General features: G+C 35.6%; 1 protein-coding gene across 1 annotated transcript in view; it reads left to right on the top strand.

Annotated features, from left to right (window-relative positions):
- NCAM2 (neural cell adhesion molecule 2) overlaps nt 1–22,927 on the top strand; it is a 140,692-nt gene extending 117,765 nt beyond the window's left edge. The window contains exons 15-17 of the mRNA XM_086482338.1: nt 12,686–12,890; nt 17,246–17,365; nt 22,816–22,927. Coding sequence (XP_086338464.1) covers nt 12,686–12,890; nt 17,246–17,365; nt 22,816–22,927 — 437 coding nt within the window. The remainder of the gene's footprint in view (nt 1–12,685; nt 12,891–17,245; nt 17,366–22,815) is intronic.
- Nucleotides 22,928–24,700: the final 1,773 nt, after the last annotated feature.

Raw genomic sequence — 24,700 nt, 5'->3', positions numbered from 1 at the left:
GTGGGGCCACTATTTCATCCGCAGCCCTTGGCACTATATTCTATCACTTTAAAGTAATGCCATGCCATTAATATTAACTGAATTATGTTGACATGTGCCCAGCATAGTATGGGGAAGAAAATAGAATTTCTATTCTAATTTCATAAGAGTTGTAACTTTGGGGTCCCAGTCAGACTCAGTTGGGTGAAAGCCTATTTTTCCATGCACAAACAATAGGAATATATGCATTGACTTGTTATTTAGTTTTATCAGTTTTATAAGTTATTTAGTTTCATATATTCTTATTAAAAAACCCTATTTATTTATTTAATGCGTAAGTGCTTATTGAACCTACAGACAATAATTAATGAAAGATAAGACTCTTAATATTAAGCTGTCTTTTTAAATGAAACTTTTCAACTGTGATACAGAGGTTTTGGAATTGCTAGCTACACATAACAATTATCAAAAACTTTCAGGTGTGAGAACACATTTTTAATTGAGTATAACTCTGACAAGTTCTATTGCTTATGCTAAATTTTTTTTTTTTAGAGGAAGAATCACCTGGGGCAAGAGCTTTTGCAAGAGGCTTTATTTTTTTCTAACCATTTCTAAAATCCAGATAGTGAAAAGGTTTGTTGTTGTCATTATTGTCACTTTTTTTCCCCTGACAACAAAACAAAAAAACTTGCAAGTACATCTCTACTTACAATCAGAGTACTGACATTTGGCAAATATGTAGTAAGTAGATGCTGCTTGTATTCCTGAGGGAAAAACAAAACAAAACAAAACCCTGCCTGAGTCTGGCCTCATTAGAAGCCTCTGAAAATCTCAGTTCACGACCGGTCAACAGCAAATAGTTTGATCTCCACTGAGTGTGCTTCAACACAAGTACACCATGATCTGCTCCCAAGAGCTCTTTCTCAGATTGCAGGAGCGCAGTGGTGCACAAACACCGGGGCTCCTTGTTGGACCAGGGGAACAGCAAACTCTTGAAAGAGGCTGTTGTCTGAAGTCAGGTCCCTTCTGCATTCTGATCCCATTGTCAGATAGGCACTGGATGCAAATAAGAAAACAAAATTTTCTCTTGTGGACACAGTAAAGATAGAGTGCCATTCTGAATAATAAAGAAAACCGAAATGCAGATAGAATCACAACTAGTAAGCACCTGCTGCTGGATTAAAAGGTCTTGAGTAAAACTTAGATGGTCTCATAGAATGAAACATAAAATAGGGTCTCATTAAGGTTGCACTAACAGTCTGATTCTGGTACTTCCTTATTTGCAGCGTTTTCCTGATTTCCTAAAATTTGAAACCTTAAAGCTGTTCTACTAAACATTTTCTTACATATTTTACCTGTCATATACTTATCTCTGTTCTTCCTTTTTTAAGAAAGCAAGACAGGAGACTACTACAGTTATGTATAGAAGTGGGAAAATGAAAATTTCTAAATAATTTTCCTACTCTGGCTAGACATACAGTTATAAATTTATTATCTTAACAAGTCATTCTAACATTGCAGATAAGTATATAAGAAGACAAGATAGGAATTAGGGCACAGAAAGTGATCGACTGTGAACTCTCCAAACATATTGTAAAAGAGCTAATGAAAAGCCTTGAGAAATTTTAGAAGCTAAATATACATTAAAAATGACAAGTTGGCTTTTATTCTCAGTGACACAATGCCAGTGGGATAAAGAGACAAATTTGGATAGCTTATCTTTTTTCCAAATGATAGTAGGTTCAGCTGGAAACTACATAAGTTTCCCCTGTTAAATGACAGAAATTTTAGATCTGCTCCAATTTATATTCTTCTGCATTAGGCATCTTGAGGTTATCAGATACTTTGAATATAATCCTTTTCTTTTGGCCCTACACTTCCCATCAATATCCAAAGAGGATGGGTTAAGCCAATATTATAGAGATTCTGCGACAGCAGAGCCAGACAGTTCTGGGCAGTGTCCCAAAACCTCTGTAATGAGAAAGAAAAAGAGGAAGACAATAATGTCCTTGGGTTGTCATGTATCTCCTGAGATGAATAACTAATACAATTTTGTTTGTATTTCGCTTTAAGAATATTTCATAATTCTATCTTTAAAAAACAATGACAGCAAGATTATTTTACAACATTTTATACAATCTGTGGGAAGATACAGAAGATTTTAAAATCTTGGCTTCCTACAGACAAAAAATGAGGAAAAAGTCAAAAGAGACATTTGCAAATTAAATTATAATTGGTAGGCATAGACTGAACAGCTTTAAAATTGTCGTTTAAACTGTATTAAAATGAAAAATATGTCTTCACAAATTGAATTTAATATTCTGCTGTCATTAGTACTTAAATGTTAGATAAGTAAATTTGTTCCTTTAAAAGTAGTAATTGTAAAAGGGATTCTAGGTCTTATGATTGACAGTGTAAAATGTTACCGTTTTTTCAACATCGTCACATATTTTGAAATGCTAATATTCAACTGCCTGTAAGACTGAAGTCCTAAAATATTTTATGCTAAACTTATGTCTTAAATCCAAATTGGTAGCATAGAAACTTACAAAGGGTAATGATTATTCTGTGATATAGCAGTATATCTCTAAGGAACAGTATTTTTAAAATGTTTTGATTTACAACCTTTTGAGTCTGATGCTGGCTTCTTTCCTAATCAGATTTTACTTGTTGTCTTTCTTGTTTCCAGAGTTTTGACAAGTTCCTAACATTTACAAACTATTCATGAATCAAAATATTTACATAATACAATTTCAAATGTGATCATTTATTACAGTGGGATTATTAGAATATAAATTACTGTCTGGTTAAATAGGAGAAATATTGCCCAGAAAAAGACACATATACTTCATACCTTTGAAATAAAATATATCCGTCTGTGTGGTTTTATGAGGTGTACAAAACATACTATAGCCAAGCAACAAAACAACGATACATTTAATTTTGTGGTGGAAGCATAAGGCCAAAAAAAAAAATATGGTATGCATATAAAAAATAGATACTTTAAAGAGAAACAGATAATTACATAAGTAACCATATGGCAAATATTCAGATTCCTGGGCCTTACCTTGTATTATCTTTCCAGCATGGAAATCTCATTCACTAAATTTAATAGCTCCACTGACATATGCATGCAAATGTAAAGTTAACTAATTAAGTCCAACAAAACAATTTTGTTTTTTTAAAAGAGCTAATGGAGACTCATATATCATTTGTGATTATGCTAGTAGTCTCCAATCTTCTACCCATTGTCAGGTATGTTGATGATTTCTAATTGGCCGTTTTTTCAGGATTATTAGGAGAAAAGGGAAAAAACTCTTACCCTTTAGGAAGTAGTTTGAACAATATCAAGACAAATATAGCTTCTGAGGTCTATAATGACATCACTGAAATCTCTGCTACATCTAAAGCTCATTTGAGCTTATTCCATTGTTCTTCATCCATCCCATTTCTCCAGGCATATAAGGAATCTTCAGTTTTCCTTTGTTACACATATATCAGGCTTAATGTAAAAGTGATGGAAGCTCATAGGGAAAACCATGTTCCTTGTAATGCCAATGACAAAATCCTAATAAAGCAAATGGTGTCAAATAGCAAGTGTAGAGAATCTACCAACTTTGCCTGTTTAGAAACAGTAGCTGTGTGGAAGCCGTATGTTTGAAAGCTATGTTAAGTTTAGATGTTTTACAAGAACTAGGTCAAGCAAATGAGGTACAAATATCCATTTTTGTTTACTTTTATATGTTCTGAAGTGCTAAGAAACTGTAGTATTAATTCTTGCCACCCATTACATTGTATGATATTAATAGTTCTATGTATTTATTTTCCATGTTTAACATTTCTAGTGAATATTTTATTTTCATATTATTTTAATTATAATACATATTAAGTGAGCTGTAATACAAGCAAAGTAAATCTAAATGTATGTTTCCAACAATTACATTTGAAAATATATACAATGTATTAAAAACTACTTCTGTGAAAAATATTGCAAGCACTGCAGTTTCTGTAAGTTTCTGTTTTCCAAAACAGTATGAAAGACAAGAAAAAAAGTCTGGATTTAAAGTAGTTTAATTTGTGAAACAGTGGCATATTTCTTTTTCATCTTGTTCATGTTTCACTATCATTTTGCTCCACTGATTTCTTTCATGCATGCAGTACTTGCTGTCATCTCTGCTTTCTCCCTGAAGAACGTGTGCATAGTGTAAATGTAATGTCCCTCAGCATCTTTCCAAACACAGTGTCAAGAAATGTATGTAACTTTGTGCATCTTTCATTTGTTGTTCAAAGTTCGTTTTACTTTATGCAACTTCTGTGTTCATATTTGTAATAAAGAAAACTGACTTAAAGCTTTTCTATCTGTTTTTTCTTTATTACTGATAAATGCTGTTTTTCTTGTATTATCTGCATTATTTCTTTTGTAAGAGAAGAGATTTTTAATGTTGTATCAATATTTTTGTTTCAACGGTAAACCCATGTCTTATCCAATAGTGAATATTAAAAAAAAAAAAGAAAAAAGAAAAAACCTCCAAAAAAAAAAAAAAAACCCACACAAACTCCCCCACCAAATTATTAGAATTTGAATTCCTCAATTTTTAGTTTGTTTCATATTAGGTAGCTGACATGCTATGCCTCTAGCAGAGCAAGTATGTGAGATGACTATATAAATACACAGCTTGAGCACTTGATTCATACTGATTTAATCTGCCTCCTTCAAATAGTTGTATCCCAAAACGCAGATGTTTTAATACTGGGAGAAAGTATATTTGTGCACGACACTTTTATACCAAGTACAACTCTATTGACACTTGCAGTTGTACCAGTGTAACTATTTCAAGTAAAAACGTGTACCAGCAGCACTCATAATATTAAACTTCTTAGTTTGTAGCTAATGGTATAAAATAATTATACATTTAAAATATTATTCTAAGTAATACTTCTCAAAACTCTTGTTTGTGCATTTACATGTGTCTTAAAGAACTAAAAGAAAGTGCTGTCAAACCTGAAATATTTTATCAATTCAAATATAATCCCAACATAGTTCGACTTTTTTTCAGATCTCCTGACTACAGTACTCTGGCTACAGCTGTCATCTATATAAAGATGCAAAAATCTCTCAGGTCTCTGTGGTATGTGCACAGTGTGATTCTGAATTCTCCTAAATAACACAATTAAAATAATTTATCCTTTTATGTAATAGTAGTACTGAAGCCACACATAAGTGTATGTTTTCAATACCCATGTCAATCTTAATTAATCTGCACAGGTTCTTAGAAATTCCTCCAAGAGATGTGTTCAGTAAATCCTCTGTCAGTTTGAGTGGAGGAAACTGGGTTACAGAAACTTACTCGTTTCCCCAAGGCCTTCTAAAACCTGGGTGTAAAGCTGATGCCACAAACTCCACAAAGTCGTTGTTGCACAGCCTCTCCCCCCTCAATGCACAGGAGGGCTGGGATGTCTCTGCACACTTTTCTCTGTGGCTTCCCATAGAAGTACGCAATGGTAAAAAAATACTCTTTACAACATTAACTGAGTAAATGCATGAAGGGAGGGGCTGTAGCTACCTGATAACTCTTTAGGCACATTAGAAATGCTTCTGAAGGCTTCTTAGGGATAGTTTGATGATGCCAGGTGTAGTTTTTTTTAAATTTTGCTTAAAAAACAATAAACTACAACTCCAAAGAATATTTTCAGAACCCAGCATGCTTTTTCTAGTTAATACGGCCTTCTTTCCTTTCCCTTCTTATCCCTCAGTGGACATGGACAAGACATTGTTGACAGGAACACTCGGGCTGCTATTTACATTATAATATTTGTTTTCTTTAGATATTTCATTTATGTCTTGTTTAAGACACCTTCATATGAAAAATGCTGTAAAAGGCCATTAGAGTAAATGAGAACTCAAGTCCTACTTACTGACTACCCAGAAAGAGACATAATAAAATAAATTTTCCTATAAAACTTTGAGGAAAAAAATCATTTCAGAAAACTTGTTGGCAAGAGGATCTCTGCCATAATAAAGAAAAACACCCTCACTTAAATCAGTGTCAGAAAAGCATGACATTTCTGATAGGTACCATTTTAGACACACTTATTTCAGTAGCTCACATCTCTGTAATTGATTATCCTGGTGGCACCACAGACTCCCTTGATCATGAATGCCCATCCCTCCTGTGCATCGTTGTCTATGGTATACAGCTGCTTCTTTATGGCTTCTCGTGATGCCAGTGAAATCATTGAGAGTCCACTTCAATCAGGCTCAGATTTCATTGGAGATGGTAGACAATGAAGATATGTCATTTATGGGTAGAAGAAAGTTAAAGGAAACCTCTTCAGTTAGTTGGTTACATCGGGATCAATAATACTGTCCCCTTATTTTTCAAAGCTACGTGTCAAGCATATCTGTCAGAACATATTACTCAGTCATGCAGTACAGAGCACATATCCTCATGTGCTTGTACACTGCCCTTCAGCAGTATCTGTCTTAGGAAAAAGTTATAGGAAAAATCACTGAGGAAGAAAAAGCATTAAAATTAATGTCGATCATAGCCTTGTTAGCATCTTTTTGTATTAAGGAACGGGATAGAAAAGAATATTACTTACTGTCATGGACTCTTTTGCATCATACATTTCCCCAGTAAATGTTGCACAGAATCATAATAATTTTTTTAAAGTTGATGCTGCAACTATATTGATTTGTTTATTTCATTAGAAGGTAGACATGTAGCTGAGGGCACTTACCTGGCTCAGAAGCCAAGTTTTATTGGTTTAAATTGCTAAAAGCAGCTTATGCAGCTCTGGCTATGGCAGCCAAATTATTGGAGTTTGTTTGAGTAGAGGAGAGGGATCATTGGTTTTTTACTCTGTTGTGCTTGCTGTGCTTTATCTCCGTAAGGAACAGGAGTGCTTAGAAATGGGAAGCTCTTGTACAAAGCTAATTATTCCACATGTAATTAATGTCGTCTTCCAGCATCATACCATTCTCACTAAAAAAGTTGGGTACGAGCTACCCAATATAGAGTTCATTCTTGAGTACCTGTAACTTGCAACATTTTGTGGGTGTCACGCGGTCCTTCATCCTGATCACCCACAGCAAAGGAGCTGGACCACACATCTCCATTTAAACCCCTCTTGGATGTTTTCTGTTGGAAAATGAAGGAGGAAGATTCTTTGACAGGTAGTAAGCAAAGTTATGCAAGTCCCACAATTTAGATATATCCACTTTCAATACAAGAAAATACAAAGCATTAAAAGACAGTGAAATATAGTTATTGGACAATTATTTTTAAAAGAGGAATTACTCTTTTTAGCTGCTATCAATTGAGAAATTATTTCCACTTATAATAAGGAAGCATTTCAAAGCATCTAGAAACAAATGAGTAATTGTAATGATTAAAACGAAGTCTTGTCCTTTGAGTATTTGCTACATACCCTGCCTCCAACAGCCACCTCATAGTATTTGTATACATTTTTATATCTGGGATGGACCTGTATTATAGGTGCATGTTACCTGTCTGGAATTCTATAACATTTCCAGTAAACCCTTTTGGTTTTGCCATTGTTGTTTTTCTCATGGTATGCGTGTTGTTTGGATGCGTATCCTTTTTTTTTTTTTCCCCGCTCCAGATCTTGGCAGTACTTAGCTTGGCAGTGCTTCTTCTAGCAACTGGTAGACAAACCTCATACAGCTGTTTAACTTTTTATAGCCGGTACTATATTATGATTGTTTCAGTGCTCATCAATAGATACTAATTTTTAAGATCTATGTTTTCTATCTTTTTAATAAGTTTTGAATAAGTATGTGCATCTTGTCAGCTTTTGATTCTATGAAAAGTTCCAGATCACATATAAAATCAAAGAGAACACTCATAGGTGGTGCAGAAATGACCGTCATGGTTGGACAGCCTTTTTAGGAGTCCATATAACAGGGCAGTTCAAAAGATGCTAAACAATAGTATGCTTTTTTTCTGCCACTATCCAGTGCAGTATTTTCAAATTCGTCCTCTAGCTTATAATTTTCAACTATGTTAGCTTGAGAGCAGTTCCTACTTTACCTTCAGACTGACCTGAAAGAAAGGACAAACTTATACATAATATCCCTCATACTCATTCACACCCATTCAAATGTGGCTGCCAGGTGCTACCCTAGGAGCATAGGAAAGTGTTTTAATACCATTGCTTTTTTTCATTAAAAATGTAGATGACTGTAATGTTTAAGGGCTATGTAGAACCATCTGTCCTTCATTTTTCCATGAATCCATGCCTGCTAAGGAGAAGAGGAAGGGAAAAAGGTGCTAACTTGCCTTTTTTTTTTCAACAAAACTTAGAATCCCTGAATGGATGAAATTGGAAGGACCTCTGGAGGTCATCTTGTCCAAACCTCCTGCTCGGGCAGAGTACTTAAAAAGCTTGTGATTATTATTTTATTGTACCAGCAATTGAATATATACAATGTGATTCTGTAAAAGTACAGAGAAATTCTGTCACATCAAAGGACATATATTCGTGTAACGTCAGTCTGAGTATACAAATGTTTCATATTAAGTTCCTGTCTCTTTATGCAGGACCAATAGCTTTAGTTTTCCATGTACAAATTGTACCTGTACACTCTGTGTACATATGTAGATGTCGGCTCTCTCTTTAGACCTGCTTCTTTTTGTAGTACCTGATGTAGACTCCTTAAAGAAATTCACCCTGTATTTACATTTGGGGGTCCAGAAAATTTATCTTTCCAGTTTGTTCTCTTCACTGGGAAATTCTGTTTTACTTGCCAAAGCTCTTTGCTCTTTCCCATTCAAATAATGATTTTTGCAAAAATGTTAAATTATTTTATCGGAAGTTAGAAATACAACTTATTGAATAAGTGACAACTCAAAAATTGTCAATACTTTCCATGACATTTATAGAAATTGCCTCAGGTTTTTTTGTTGCATTTCTGAAAGTTTTGTAATCTTATTTCCATAAATATTCATTGATAAGCACTTACTTGAAGAAGTGGATGAATGAAGTGACTTTGTTTAAAGCTGACAGTTTCCTTCATTATCGTGACAAGGTGTATTATATTATTTATGCCACATGCTATATAACAAAAAAAAAACATTTTAGATTCAGCATATTTTTTAACAAGTTATAATTAAAATTCATTCAGAACTATGGAACTTACACTTTTCTGTTTGTTTTTTTTTTTTCAAGCAGTATTTGAGAAGGCTCCGCTATGATTAGATTACTAAGTCAGGTATACAAAAGAACTTTTCACAAAATTGTTAATAACTGATTCTCTCACATTAACATTGAATTTTTATGATTTAAAATAACTGTGTTTTCAACTAGAGAAAAAAAGGTATATAGTGTATAAATAGTTTATTGTTGTAGAGCACAAAGTGGAATGTATTTTGCGTCCATTTGGTACATACTGGAACACTGTAAAAAAAAAAAAATTAAAATCATTGCTGTTTATAACGTATCTTTTTGTATTAAGAATTATTGCAGTAAAGCTAATTCCAATTTAATTTAGGGCAAAACTTTTTGATAACAAAGGGTTTTTTCAAAGTTGGTTGAAAAGCTATGTGTAGTACGACATTTACTTTTCATCCCATCACAGAATTAGTACTTCTATTGATGTCATAAGATATTAAGACAAAACTTCATATTGTTTTGATACCAGAGATATATTTAGACATGATTTTTGAAAGCTGTCAGGACAGGTCCACGTCTGCTTTAATAGTAATTGTCATTAGTTTTACAACTGAGTTTTGCGGAAGTAGACAGACCAGTACAAAGTCCCAGCAAGTTAGGAAAGAACAGAATTAAGCCAAAGGTGAACTTTTTAAAAACTAATTTTATATATTGTCATTAATATTCAAAATAAACCGTAACACAGATACTTTTAAAACCTCAGACAGGTGAGAAGGCTGATGACAGACATGCTCCTTGCCTTGCCACAGGATGTGGCCACATTCCCGTCCCTCCTTGGGGTGTGGGAGATAAAGGAAAGAAATGTTGGAAAAGTATTGATGATCATAAGAAATCAGTTTTTCAAATGTTGTGAAACATTTGCATGAACATTTCTGTGAACAAATGGGTTGCAAGTAGGAAAAATAGGACAAGTATGGCAGTAGTATGGATGGGGGATGCTGAATGAAAAGGAAATTATCAGTTGTAAAGAGATAGAAAAATAGGTGACAGTCAAATACTTAGCTCTCAGATGTCTCACCAATCCTAGGAAGATTAAAAATGAAAAAAAAGAAAAAGTCTTCCTCACAACTATGGCAAATGAATATACTTGTGCAAAGGAGCAATAATTTTGCTATAAACATTTGTTTCACTTGCCAGTGAAAATATTGTGTAGGCTTTTCTGTCACTGAATCATTTGGGATAGGAAGCTTGCCACATCACAGTGTTCCAGTGATACTGGTAATGATGTTTACATCAGTGAAAAATGCATCTCCACATGGTAAAGACCTCTTAACACTGCATTAAAAAAAAAAAAAAGGAAAAAACCCCTAAAAATACAACAGCAAGAAAACAACCCCGAATCCCTTTAAAACTGTGGATTAAAAGGCCCTAATTTTTCTCCTCCACATTCTATTTAGTGGCTAAAAAGGTATAGAGAGGAAATCTTTGCTGTATAAGGTCTTTAGAACTGGTCTCTATAGAATTTACTGCTATTGTATCTCTTGAAACATATGAGCTTCTCAATAAACTGGAGTTAAATATCCATTTATGTCTTCCTGACAATTCAGACTGGTAAACACAAATGACTGAAGTTTACAAAGAGAGTCATCAAATAGTTGTGTGGATGTATGAATAAAGTAATTTTTGGAAGATGTATCAGAAATTATAACATTTAACTGGGAATACTGATGTTGAAAAAAAAAGAGAATTCATGTTAAATGGCAACTTTGAACATTGTGAGTGGGGAAATGTATAAATGACATTATTTAATTGCTGTGCCATTATTTTTATTTATATAGTCTTTTTTAAGTCTTTCTGAAGAAAGGAAAGTAACTTTGAAGTAATATCTGTTTATCTGCCTGTTCATCCATGTAAATATATACATTGAATTCTGGCTTATTGCATAATAACATTCTGAAGAACAGTTCTATACAATAAAACAACCCATACAATTGACAATTATATCAATTGCACAAGAAGTAAAATGGTCCCCTTTTGAAAAAAAGTTTTTACTTTTCCATTTAAAAGTTCTATCACATAAACTAACAAAGCATATATTTCTGTTAGTATGTATTGATTTAGAAGTCTTCATGAAAATAATTTTCAAATTGTATTTGAAAACGTAAATAGATATTTTCTTAAAAATTTGTAAGCAGCAATATGAAAGCTTAAATGATATTCTTAATCTGAAAAGAGTCCACAACGTATCAGGGAGATGGAAAAGAAAGAAGAGGAAGATGATAGTAATAGCCCCATTAAAACATTTATATTATATTACATTCTATTATGTTTTGGTGTCTTTTACAACAGTATTCAAGTAATCTCCTGTCAGAACAATCTTGCTCTTCTTTTGGCAACAAGCATAGATACAGCTGCAAACGGAAATGTACCACTCCACTGCTGACTCATGCATCACTCCAAGGCATGGTACACTAAGTAAGCAATGCTGATGTGTGACACCAGCGTGCAAAAAGCCCAGTTCCACTCCCCTATGGAGTTTGCTCAGGACATAGCACCACGCAAGGCAATTGTCACTAGCAAATTTCTGAGCTAGACTGACACCTTCTTGAATTATCTGGGTGCATGAACCATTACTGAGGTGAATTTTTTTTCCCCCTAGTTTGTTGATCAGATACAAGTCCTCTCCTTTATAAGCGTCATCTAAATTCACAAACACAATAGTAGTTGTTCTTCCTAGAATCACACTATTCAGAACACTCTGTAGCATTGTCGTCTGTTATGGAAATGTCAAGTGAGTTGAAACATTAAAATATTTTTTCTGAGATTTGTGATGAAGTAAAATTAGCTAAGCATCAGCTTTCATAATGCAAATAAAGAAAGTAAGATCAGGTGGGGAATATGTTTATTTTGAAGTGTATGAATGTATTTTCAAGGTACCAGGCTATACAAAATGAGTTCCTAACCCTATAATCATTAAATAATATGTGTAATTTTCCTCATAGTAATTTATTTAAGAGTAAGTGTGTGCAACTGTTTGCAGATTAAATGGCTTTATTAACTTCTTTGAAGACTTTTTCATTCTATTTTAATTCAAAAAATGACCTTTACAAGAATAAATACTGTTTTGGCAGCCTCTTAAACCGTTCAGTAATTCTGCTTAGCACCACTGCTAATTAATTATATGTGGAAAATGTGGAAAATGACAACTTATATCAACTATTCTTATGCTGAACGTTTAAGATGTTTCTCTTAGGCTGCATACTGATACTCTCAGTGTTGGAATGTTAAGATGTGATGTTATTTTTTATTAAAAAATGTAATTTATTTAATGACATATGACCATATGGGAATCTTGGCAGTAGGAAAATATTGTATAGAGAAGATGGTTTTTGTGATTTTTCTGATGAGGTTGTATACATGCTTAATCTTCAGAACTGTTTATTTCCATTAATTTCTTAATGGTTAATTTCTAAACATCCTTTAGCCTCCTGGCCTACAGCTTAAAAGCTTTAGAAAATGCTGTTCTTTGGGATGAATTTTATTAATACATTTTAATTTTCTTTCCTTCAAGACACTCTTTTTAATGGTCTTGGACTTGGTGCTGTCATTGGCCTGGGAGTGGCAGCCCTTTTGTTAATCCTGGTTGTGACTGATGTTAGCTGCTTCTTTGTACGACAATGTGGATTGCTAATGTGCATCACCAGGAGGATCTGTGGGAAAAAGAGTGGTTCAAGTGGAAAAAGTAAAGAACTGGAAGAAGGAAAGGCCGCTTACTTGTGAGTATCAATCACAAATTTTGGAAACGTCATCAAAAGGAAAAGTTGGCTGTCCAACTTATATTAACTTTGCGGCCATTTTGTGGGGTGGCAAAGGGAATTAATAGAATGTTTCCATTACTTGGAAAAATGTTCTTCCAAAATGTATAGAATTGTTTGTGGTCAAATATTGCCTTAAAAGAAAATTGGACACAAAAGAGGTATTTACTATACTTCAGTATAAGATGCCCTCTTTGTGCAGCTTGACACAAAGGGAAGCAATTGTAATTCAGTAATAGTTGTAGGCACATCTTTGGTCCATGAAGAACAGGTTACAGATCATTTTAGCTCCATTTCTACAATTCCGCCTTTGAGCTACTAATACACAAAAACTCAGCATATGCTTGTGGCAGAGCCAGTAAATCTGGGAGTGAAGACATAGTATTACAGAAAATCAGTGAGTTTTTCTTCTCAGATATAGCACTTGATGGAAAATCTTGTTTCTTGCCCATAGACTTTAGCAATAGAAAGTATTGTTGATTTTTAAAAATAGGAGTGTTGTATTGGATATGGGTGAAATGCTGGTGAGCGTGATTGTTATTCACAGTAACAGTCAATGATTGCTAAACATAAATGGGGAATAAACAATCCTGAATCTCAAAAATACCCTTGTGTAGTGGCTAATTCATCGGACAAATGCGAATGAACCGATCATTTATGTGCAAATATGTTCCTTTAAATGATACAAGTGGATAGTGAGATCCCTTGCAAAACAGTTCAAGGACTGCTTGCATAATGTAATAGTACTTTAAAGACCAAATGTTTACAGGGTTTTCAAAAGGTAAGCTGGAGAGAGGATTACTTGTGGTCCCTCGTTTTAGGCAGTTCCAATGTTTTACTAAAAAAATGCTAATTTCCTCATTATGTTCATCTAATAGACTTCCTATGCATACACTGTAATATTTGTAAGAATGCTGTCTTTGTGTAGTTTAAATAATATTTGCTGGTCCAGTTCCTGTGTGCTGTAGCTTTCTCAGTAGTCAGGCCTTGCAGTTCATTCTCCCGCAGCTACCCAGATCCCATCCTTCCTCCAAAGCCTGTAAAACAGATCAGATTTTGCAGCCCTCATTATTCATAGCTGTATCAGGCTTCTTCACTGTTGGTAGTGGAGGTGTAAGTATCTTTTTTGGTGTTAGTTCTGGCTACTTGGGTTCAGAGACCGTGTCTTTCTTAGGTAACTCGATTACATTTTTTGGTTGGGTTCTCAACCCTTTTGGAAACAGCTCCATAGAACAAAGCCAGTCATAAGCAGGCACATCAAATAATGCTTCTGAATGGAATTTATGCCATAAAATAGCTGTTTCTTAATTTTCCACAGCTGACAGTAAGAGAAGGAATAAAAGCATTTTTTCTATTGTGTGAAGCCAGCTTGTCTGGGTCAATAGAATCAAGATGTGAAGCTTCTGGCTCTGACTCAGCTGTCCTTTTCTATTGAGCACAGCACTTCAGTTTATGCTTTCATTTCCCATTCAAGAAGTGACCAAGTACGAATTGGTGTACAGACCCTCCTGAATGGGAAGACTTTAGGGAGCTGAAGTTATAAATGTCACTTGACAGAGTTTATACCTTGCTATCAACATCTCATACCCAAATGTCATTCCATGCTGTCCCAGAAAAGTGTAAAGCTGGTCACTTAATATTAATTCCTCCGTGACACTTTTGCAAAAACGACTATCTTATTTAATTACATTTCTTTCCTTGTTGGGGTGATCTTCCGTCAGTCAGATCTTAAAATATTTGGGACTGTTCTTATTTTAGCCTTTTCTCTGTATAAATAATCTGTCAGGCTAAAATTTCAAGACAGGCTTGAAGAGTCAGAATTTGAATTTATTTCATGCCAACCGCCATTTCCTAAAAGACATTGACATTTCCTGTTTTAAATATGTCAGTTCGCATTCTGGATTTTTGAGTGGCTTTATGGTATGTTACATTTTGATTGTAGGATATATATAGTCAGTAATTATGTTCCATATCTAGTGAATGTAGATGATACAATGCATGTAACATATACATAGCCACCTGGAACAGGAATTACATAATGCATTTCCTACAAATCACTTTCACTTCTGTAGAACTTTTGTCACTCAGTTTCTATGTTCTGTACAGGTCAATTCCTCAATCCTATGTGAATGCTGTTCACAAATAACGTCTCTTTTAGGCTTTTGGTCATGCAATAATACATGTCTGTCTGTAGAACTTACAATTCCCTTCATCAGTCCTACTATGATCCACAATCTTTTCACAGATATGAGGTAGCCATGACAGTTATGTCCATCATTTACAGAAATGAGCATTGTATCCAATTCCATATCTTAAAGTAGAATTTCAATTGCAGAGCTGAATAAGCACATGCAGGGTTGTTGGTTTGTTTTTTTTTTAAAAAAAAAAAAAAAAAAAAGAACAGAATCTTTTAGACTTCTACCCATTAATTCTTCCCTAGTCAACTTCTTGGCTACACGTTTATCAGTGCTACACTGTTATTAACCTACAAAGATTTTCCTTGAGGATACCTACCAGAGGATGGTAGAATTTTCCAGGTACTTGCTGAATACATGGACTACTTCAGTTGCAACAGCCTGTTCATAATGATTATCTTTTCAGGAACAATACAAAAATGTGAGATATGAATTAGACAAGGTTTTAACTAGGCCTTTGCTACAGCACATAGCAGTCTGACCAGTCTCTAGAACATCACAAGTATAGAAAATAGTCTGTTAAATATAAAAGTGACTGTTTGTCTGTAACTCAGTTACGCTGTGTTTCCAGACTGTAGCTGATGAAGTTCCAGGATACAATTCCTGATCTGACGACAGTAGCAGGGGCGACATAATTACATGGAAAGAGGTTTTATTTTGAAAATCTCAAATATATCTTGGGTATCCTTTGATCTGCCTTTTGAAAGTAAAATTATATGCAATTTAATTAGTACTAATATTGTTAATAATTCTGTAGCAGTGAGCAGCTATTTCCATATCATGGCCATATATATTGAGAGCAGCCCTGTGGAGAAGGACTTGGGGTTACTAGTGGATGAAAAGCTGTACATGAGCTCTCAGTGTATGCTCACATCCAGAGCTACATCAAAAGAAGTGTGTCCAGCAGGTCAAGGAGGTGATTCTCCCCCTATACTCTGCTCTGGTGAGTCCCCACCTGCAGTGCTGCGTCCAGCTCTGGAGCCCTCAATACAAGAAGAACGTGGACCTGTTGGAGCAAGTCCAGAGGAGGGCCACGAAGATGATCAGGGGGCTGGAGCACCTCCCCTATGAGGACAGGCTGAGAGAGGGGGTTCTTTAGCCTGGAGAAGAGAAGACTCCAAGGAGACCTTATAGCAGCCTTCCAGTGCTTAAAGGGGATTTATAATAAAGATGAGGATAGGCTTTTTAGTAGAGCCTGTTGCAATAGGACCAGGGGTAATGTTTTTAAAGTGAAAAAGAGTATATTTAGAGTGGACATAAGGAAGAAATTTTTTTGCCATGAGGATGGTGAAACACTGGAACAGGTTGCCCAGTGAAGTTGTGGATGCCCCATCCCTGGAAACATTCAAGGTTGGGTTGGAAAGGTCTCTGAGCAACCTGATCTAGTTGAAGATGTCCCTGCTCATTGCAGGGGGGTTCAACTAGATGACTTTTAAAGGTCACTTCCAACCCAAAATATTCTGTGGTTCTATGATTATCAACACAAGCGTAATGACAATACTCACTGCTCCATCTTCCTTTATCCAATTAGCACAAAGGTTATTCATCTACTTTTCATTTACTTAACATGTGAGAGACTAGCATTTGTTCCTAAAATGGAGGAAATATGACACAGAAACAAAAGGTGTGAGCAGAAGGGACTAGATTCTAATCACACAAAGCCTCTTTCCCCCTTCTGGCAGCAGGGATTGTCACAATCTCAGGAGATTAAAGTACACTTCTGCAGTGTTTATACTGACATAAAGGCTCTTTACACTGCCAGAAAAGTTCAAGCATAACTAGGCATCAAGTTCTATATTTTTTATACTAGGTTAAGAAAGTTTATATCTACCACCATGAAAAGGCCATCATCTTATTATTTAGTCATAAACAAAACGCTCTTTTGAGATGCCAGTCCATGATGTTTTCAGAGTTAGGTAAGTAACCATGGATACAGGATGCTTTGAAGACTTCAGGGAATTGGGAACACACTGTTAAATTTGTTTCAGTTGTGTTAGTCACTGATAATTAGTTCTGCCTTTTCTTTGCTGACTTGAGAGAAGGGATTTTGGTAATTATTTATGTGCTATGTATGTGGTTAATATGATGATATGAGACTAAGACGTTTTTAATAATTTTTAGGAAAGATGGATCAAAAGAGCCAATAGTGGAAATGAGAACAGAGGATGAAAGAATTACCAATCATGAAGATGGGAGTCCAGTAAATGAGCCAAATGAGACAACTCCTCTCACAGAACCAGAGTAAGTAGCTTGACATTTCCTGGAGTTTCACACAAGCTTCTCCTGGCTGCGAGGACAAACTGGTCTTCCCGTGCTCTAAGAGGGACATACACAGCATCACCAGAATGGTGTGCTGCGATAATGCAGTGTACGATTGTGATTTTTTTTTTTTTTTTAACAATAATCAATCTGAATTATGATACCCCACTTACAACAGCTGAGGTTATCACTAGACATTTTCCTCTCCTTTCTGTGACCCAGAGTATAACCACAGCTGAGCATTATCCAGCCCTTGGATGACAACATCATGATAGCAGCAATCCTGAAGCATATCTTTACATCATGACCTGTTTGGACGTTAGCAAGTATCCAGGGAAATTTTCTAGCCCTCCCTGCTGCCCTGACTCCTGAGGAGCTCCTCTTCTGCTCCCCCAAACCTTGTGTCAAGGAGTGGGGTGCAGGGAGCCCTGCCCTGCCCTCACCAGCCTACTTGTCGCCCCTGCCCAGGGACCAGGAGCCCCACATCAGTTCCAGCCTCATCAGCAGCCAGTGTCCAGCCCTCGCCCTGATGGGGCATGGACCCACACCCTGCTGCTGCCCCCAGCTCTGCCCACTGTATTCAGGGACTGGAGGGTGAGGGCAAGACTCTGCCTGCACTCTCTGGCACTCAGGCTTGCCCCTGCTGCTCCTCTGCCACTCCTGGCTAACCTCCAAATCCTGTGGGGAGCCATGGCCAGCACAGGCAAGTCACTGCCCTGTACCTTCTCTCTCCACCCTGGCACCTGCCGTCACGTCACCCCCAAAGCCCTCCTGACCTCGCAGTGGTGGCTGAGGAGGGGTACAAGGATTTTTTCAGTGGGGTGTAGCTGATCTTTACCACCCACCCAGAAGTTATTAACCACTCTGTGGGACTAATTTTCTGTCTCTTAGGAATGGCCTTAGCTTGAGTCACACACACATCCCCACGCACACCCCGTATGTAGGGCACCATGATCCCATGCTCCAGAAACTCAGCTCCTCACGGGGTGGTCCCTTCCTGCTCTCATTCACATAACTGAGAGCTTAGCTCAGTATTGAAGTCCACGTGGTGTAATTAAATTGATAGCACTGAAGGGCAGGCACTTTGCTCTGTTCCCTTATGCCCCCTTCCCATCCCTGAAAGCTGCTCTTAGCACAGAAACTGCCGTGGTTCTCCCCTGGGCTCACAGGCTCCGGCTGCCTCCTGAGTCATGGGCACCAGCCCTTGTCTTGGGGATCCCAGGTGCTGGTGGTCAGGTCCTCTCCTGAGTTTTGTGCTGCAGCCCCTGGAACAGATTAAACTGGGTAGAGTGGCTGGTGTTTGTACCTGAATAGCACTTTTCAACACCTGCATGGGTGATAAAGTAGCATTTGTGACAGGGCACAAGCAAGCTGGTATTTTGCTAAGCTTATTATTACAATGGGATTTTCTTACATGCATTCTTTTTTTCTTCCAAGAATTTAGTTTGAAGAGAAACTATTATTTCAACAAAGGTGATGACAGTACCATTCCTTCTATTGAGAGCCCACCTTGTGGTGTTAAAGGACATGAACTGATTGCTCAAGAGTTTAATTTCTGAGCCTCAAAAGTTCATTGATTTGAAATTATTAAAGAAAGCTCCAAGTTTCTTTGGTTTTAGCCCAAAGCTTTTTATGTGTTGTGAAAATCTCCTGCCTCATGAGATCTTAAAGCTGTCGGGGCTATGAAGACACTTCTATAGTAAATATAGAAACTCACATATAGATTTGATGGATCACAGTTGTTATTTTAGAAGGGGATGTTCTTATAAACCAGTCTTTTTCTCTTTCTGAAAATACAGCAAAATTACCTTCTTTGCTATGATCTAGAACTGCAAAAGCCAGAACCTTTAAGAAGAAAAAAGCCTGTATTATTAGCTGTCATTGGCATTTGTAGTAAATTGTTAGCTATCTAAGGAGTCAGGGGAATGTAGGTGTAAACACTGTACAACTCCAGTTGGCTGTGGGCGTGTTAGTGTGTAAGGCACCAGGGCCTCATTTTTTTTGTGCTTCAAGACTATTTGTAGCACCAGATCTTGCAAATAGAAATGAGATGCATCTAGCAAGGGACATAATAACAGAAAAGATTAAGATCAGTTCTTCCTGCTCATCCCACTCATTAGAACAGCTGACAAAAGTGAAATATGAGAAAGTTAAAATCAAAAATGTTTTGTTGTCTTAGGGGAGGGGAAAGAATCAGTCACTGGTGGCACAAATAAATAACTAAATCATAGGAACAACTGATAAGGAGTTTGATGGGTATTATGTCCTTGGGAGAACAGGACTGCTAAGAGTTATTAATAATGACGACGGTTTCCTTCTTGGTAATTTCTACTTCCACAACCAATGGCAAAAAGCGGCAGTCCAAGGTACATCTGGACAGAGGTCAGCTAAAGATTCGGCACAGTGTCACTTAGGAAACCAAAGATGAATAGAGCATCATATAATCAGGACATCTGAAGGGACACTGGTACTAGTGGAACATGGAAAGACCTTCTGCTCAGACACAGGTCATAACTGATCAAACAGAGAAGCAATATAAGTATGTGTAAGATATCACTAAAGTAAAGATGGATGCGATAGGGTAGAAATAAGTCTCTCAGTAGGAATAACACAAAACCACATTGTCAACAAGAGGTGTTACCAGCCAGAAAGGCACATGCTGGGCAGGGCAAGGATGACCAGTGGGGATCTTGGAGAGAAGAGCTTAGCTTGCAAGAAGGAAAAGTTTCAGGGTAATTCCAGGCAGTCAATGTTCATACAAGGTGGGATTGACTCTGACTAATTATGACTGTCTTAAATGTATACAAGATAAGGCTTCGGTTTAATTTAGAGGATATATGTTGAATAATTAGTCATGTTATTTTGAATAATGCCAAATTACACCCAGAACTTTAAAAGCAATTTAAGCATTTGTGGGAAATAATTAATAAAGACATTACAATAATAGAGTGTTTTCATTATATTGCTCAGCATACTATTCAGCAATCTACGTTTTACCTTAACTCAGATGATTCTTGTCAAAGCCAGGTTTGGGATCCATGAATGACAAATGAGCACAAAGCACTTTGTTGTGCAAGTCAACAGGTTTCAATAATGCTGTTGGGAAATCAATTTAAGCTGTGCATTTCATATTGCATTTCTGTAATATGATTAAAATACCACATGCAATGTGGTACTATAATCACATTCCTAGTCTGATGTTGTCGTGTTTCTAGTATCACTTGAGTTTTTCTTATTATTAATGAAGCTAGGTTAATTCCAGTATCAAAATGGCTAGGAGCCATTTACCTATGAAATAGGAAAGTAAATATTCTAGTTAAAGTTTTGTAGGGGTAATATCAGCAGACTGTTGTGCTTAGGCCACATACAGTGCTAGAAGAAGTCAATATTATTAATAATTGATAACAGCCAGCCTCTGATTAAAGCAAAAGAACCTTTTAAATTTGTCTAGTTTTTTTTTTTTTCCAAGAAAGCTTTTGTTATAAAATGCTTTAAGATTTGAAAGGATTAGTCTGCCCAGATGAAAAAATATAAAATTATTTCAAATAGAGGTAACTAAAGAAAAACTAGGTATAGGGAAATTTGTGTACTTAGAACATGTAAACTTGATTTAGTTAATTAAAAGAAGAAAATGATTGAATCTGTTAATAGAGATTAAATATGAATCAATATTTGAAACAAATGGAGAGGAAAATTCCAAAATAAAGGAAATGTTTTCATAATCAAAAAGGACAATATATAACGATAACTGAACTGATAACTTCATATCCAAGAAACCCCACACTTTTAAAAAGACAATAAGGTCAAAGGATAATGGATGGACTTTTTGATGAGGAAAACTTGTAAAACTTACCTGTTTGTAGTTCTTTTTGGTTTTTAGCTTGCTTGTATTGATAGCAATGCTAATTTTATCCCACTGTTTGCATGAACATGGATTTCAGTACTATCTAGTATCCTTCAACAGGGTTCTAGCAAATCTTCCTGTTTCAAGTAATTTGAAATTATTTGTAACATGCTTTTAATCCACTTCTCCAAAACCGCTTTATTTAAATTTCCACACAGTATATTCTGTCAATTGCCCAATTTTTACATTGACTAAATATTTCCTCCCTTTCAGCACCATCTTTTGAGGAATTACTCTGCCTTTCTATAAAACTAGATTAAATTAGGTCTTTTTTTGAAATACTAGTTTAAGTGCTTTGCTTTACCAGGCCTTTAACCTGATAAAGTAAGCCTAAAATGCATCTCATGAGCTGCGCTTCTTCTGCCCCAGTGTTTTATCATCTTTTAAAAATAGATTTTTGACAATTCTGTTGTTTCTGTTCTTTCAGGCGTTATGTTATGGGCTGAAATCTGTTTCCTTTGGGTGTGCCATGTGAAACACACAATTGCTAGAGACCTCCCTCTGTCCTCAAAGCCAGACAGCTGATATATCTCTCACATTTTACTATAAAAGAACAAGTTATTTTTCTCTTTGATTTCTCTCAGATACAGTTTGGGCTCATTGTTTAACCTCTAGATAAACAGCATCTTTCTTAGTTCATTTCAGACATCCTAAATTTTGTAAGACTGGGAATTCGGGTATTGCTTTTTTATTTGTTGTTATTAAACGCTGTTATTACAAGGCATTCCTAAGGGATTCCTCAGGCAGGTTTTGAACAGTGTATTGCTCTTTGGGACATCAAAGCAATCACAGTGGAAGTTTACTGAAACATTTAACAGTTATTATGAATAAAAAGGCATCTGCACACTATTCCCTAGTTAAAAACCAGAAAGCCAACCCAAACTGGAATCACGATTAACAGCTATTATTCCAGGGAGACATTATTACAGGAACATATGAATAAACCATATATATTTTTGACAGCTACATTTTTTGACAGCTAGCTAGCAAAAATAAGTAGTAGAAGTTTCTAAGTTATAAAATAACTTCCATTACCTCCTTTTGCTATAAGAAGTTCTTTCCTTTACCTATGTCTCAGCATAACCTCCCATGATAGATGTCTTCTTTCGTATACAATTGAATTTACATTTAGAAAGAGACATCAAAAAAAAGAGTATAATCTAGATTCAGCAAAAGGCTTGACTGTAAGTGTTTGACGGTATCCTAGGGAACACATATCTCTGTACCGTCTTGGGTCAAGTTATTTGGCATTCTGTTGTTTCTTTTGCCTTAGTAAAGAAATTGCATTTTGGGCAGCAACAATGTTCTTATCATGTGCCATTTAGCTTTTTCTGGCTTTATAGAAATGGAAAGAGTTAATATGAAGTTCTTTAAAAGCAAGAAAGCTCAGTGCTCAAAATAAAATTATTATAGATTATTTTCAATAAATTATGTTTTTAGAAACACTGTAAACTGTATAAGCAATACATAAGTTGTAGACTTAAATTCCATTTTATGTGTTATCATGATTCCTCTTTTCTTCTGATAGGAAGCTGCCACTAAAGGAGGAAAATGGGAAAGAAGCTTTAAATCCAGAAACCATAGAAATCAAAGTTGCTAATGACATCATCCAGTCAAAAGAAGATGATAGCAAAGCATAATAAGATAAACTACAGCTGTCTGGATAATGCATTTGGATTGAAGTAACCCCGTGACCAAAACTTTACAGCTGACCTTAATTTCTTGGGAAACTTAAGCTTGGAATAGTTAGTACATGTGTACATATGATAAAACAGTTTCTGTCTACAGTTACTTTATTTTTTTTTTTTTTTTTTTGTTAATGGTTTTAGGATGTAGTTTTGCTGACACCAAGTCCCATGGTATAAATTTGAAAAATTTGCAGAATAAGAACTGTAATTTATTATATGACAAAGTATGTCTATTTAGAAGAATAGTTACAAAGCACCCCTAACCACAAACAACACATCAGGTCTTTCCAGATCTTACAGGGCAAGCTACATACATAAAGTGCCATATACTACTATATTTGTTTGCATTTATAATAAAACAAAAGTTTAGGTTGCCTTTAAAAAAGAGAAAACCAGTCTCAGTATAACATTTAAGACCTTAGCTTTGGCCGACACTCAGTAGTCATTCCAGCTGTGCTTATCACTTGAAGCAAACAAAAAGACACTCTTCAACATAGAGCCAGCTCCACCTGCAGTTTCACCTGGGTTCTTTGGTAAAATAAAAAGTTGATAACCACGATGTACAGATTTAAATAAAATCGGCTAAATATTTTGTAGCAGCTTGTTGGCCTTATCCTAACTACATGAGTGTGACTCTGAAAGACTCCAGGATTTTCAATGCTTTAGGTTTTCTGATTAAAGTTTTGGAGGTTGCATGTGAACTAAACTGCAGCAAAGGTGTGAAAAGAAAATCTTGGCTTCAAGCGAAACCTTACAATAAATGCAAGCTCAAATTATTTGTCCCAACATACTTATACATATACAGTATTTGATCTTCTTTTAATTCTAATCTTTTAGTCAAGGGATAAAACTGCATTTTAGTATACTAGATACATTTTCTCCCCAAATCAGTACATGAAATGTAAGTTGGCGTTATTAAAGTAGCACTTATTCCTTTATGATTTCATACCCTTTGTCTAAACAAGAAAACGGTAAGAAAAGGTGGAAAGGAGGACTTTGGCTAAACAGGAATAGTTTTAAATTATTAGTTAATAGAATCTTGTAGTAGACCAAATACATTTTTTCCTGTCAATCATTCCTTAAGAGAATCCTATTTATTATTCTGGTTAACATGCACTGCTCTGAAATTTGACTGATTTGTTTGATGCAAAATTCATTCATATTTATTATGACTGATTTAATGGTGCCACTAATTGGAGCAATACATTTTGTTTCCATTCCAGCATAGTTTATCCACACCTACCAAACTCTTCAACGTCTTGCTTTGGAAGAAGTAGGTAAACCATAAAGAAAACTAGATTGGAAAATTCTACTTGTCAGGAGTAAATTGTAGGGTACCTTGTGGATTTTCCACATCTAAGTCATACCTGACATTTAAATGTAGCTTTACTCAACAAATTACGTCTTCTCCATGCTATATCTGAATTTTGCTTATATTTGAAGTCCTTATACTTCCCAATTTCCCACAGAATGTCATCAAACCTTAGCTGATATATTGTAGTCATGGCAAAGTGGTTGACTTTTGTGCATTAAAGCTGAAAGTGAAATGTAAAAGTGATCCTTGAATTTGAGGAAAATGGCAGGTTAACCTTTGTGTTAACCCAAGCTTTAGTGCATTTGAAAGAGCTGAGGAGGATATATTTAATTCATAGATCTTTCTTATTTTTCAAAACCAAGTAATTTTATGGGGTTTTTTACAACTTTTCCTCAGTTTGGGAAATACCT

The sequence above is a fragment of the Leptosomus discolor genome, chromosome 1 (assembly GCF_034619465.1).
Source record: "Leptosomus discolor isolate bLepDis1 chromosome 1, bLepDis1.hap2, whole genome shotgun sequence".
NCBI lineage: Eukaryota > Metazoa > Chordata > Aves > Leptosomiformes > Leptosomidae > Leptosomus > Leptosomus discolor.
This window is presented reverse-complemented; position numbering and strand designations above follow the sequence as displayed.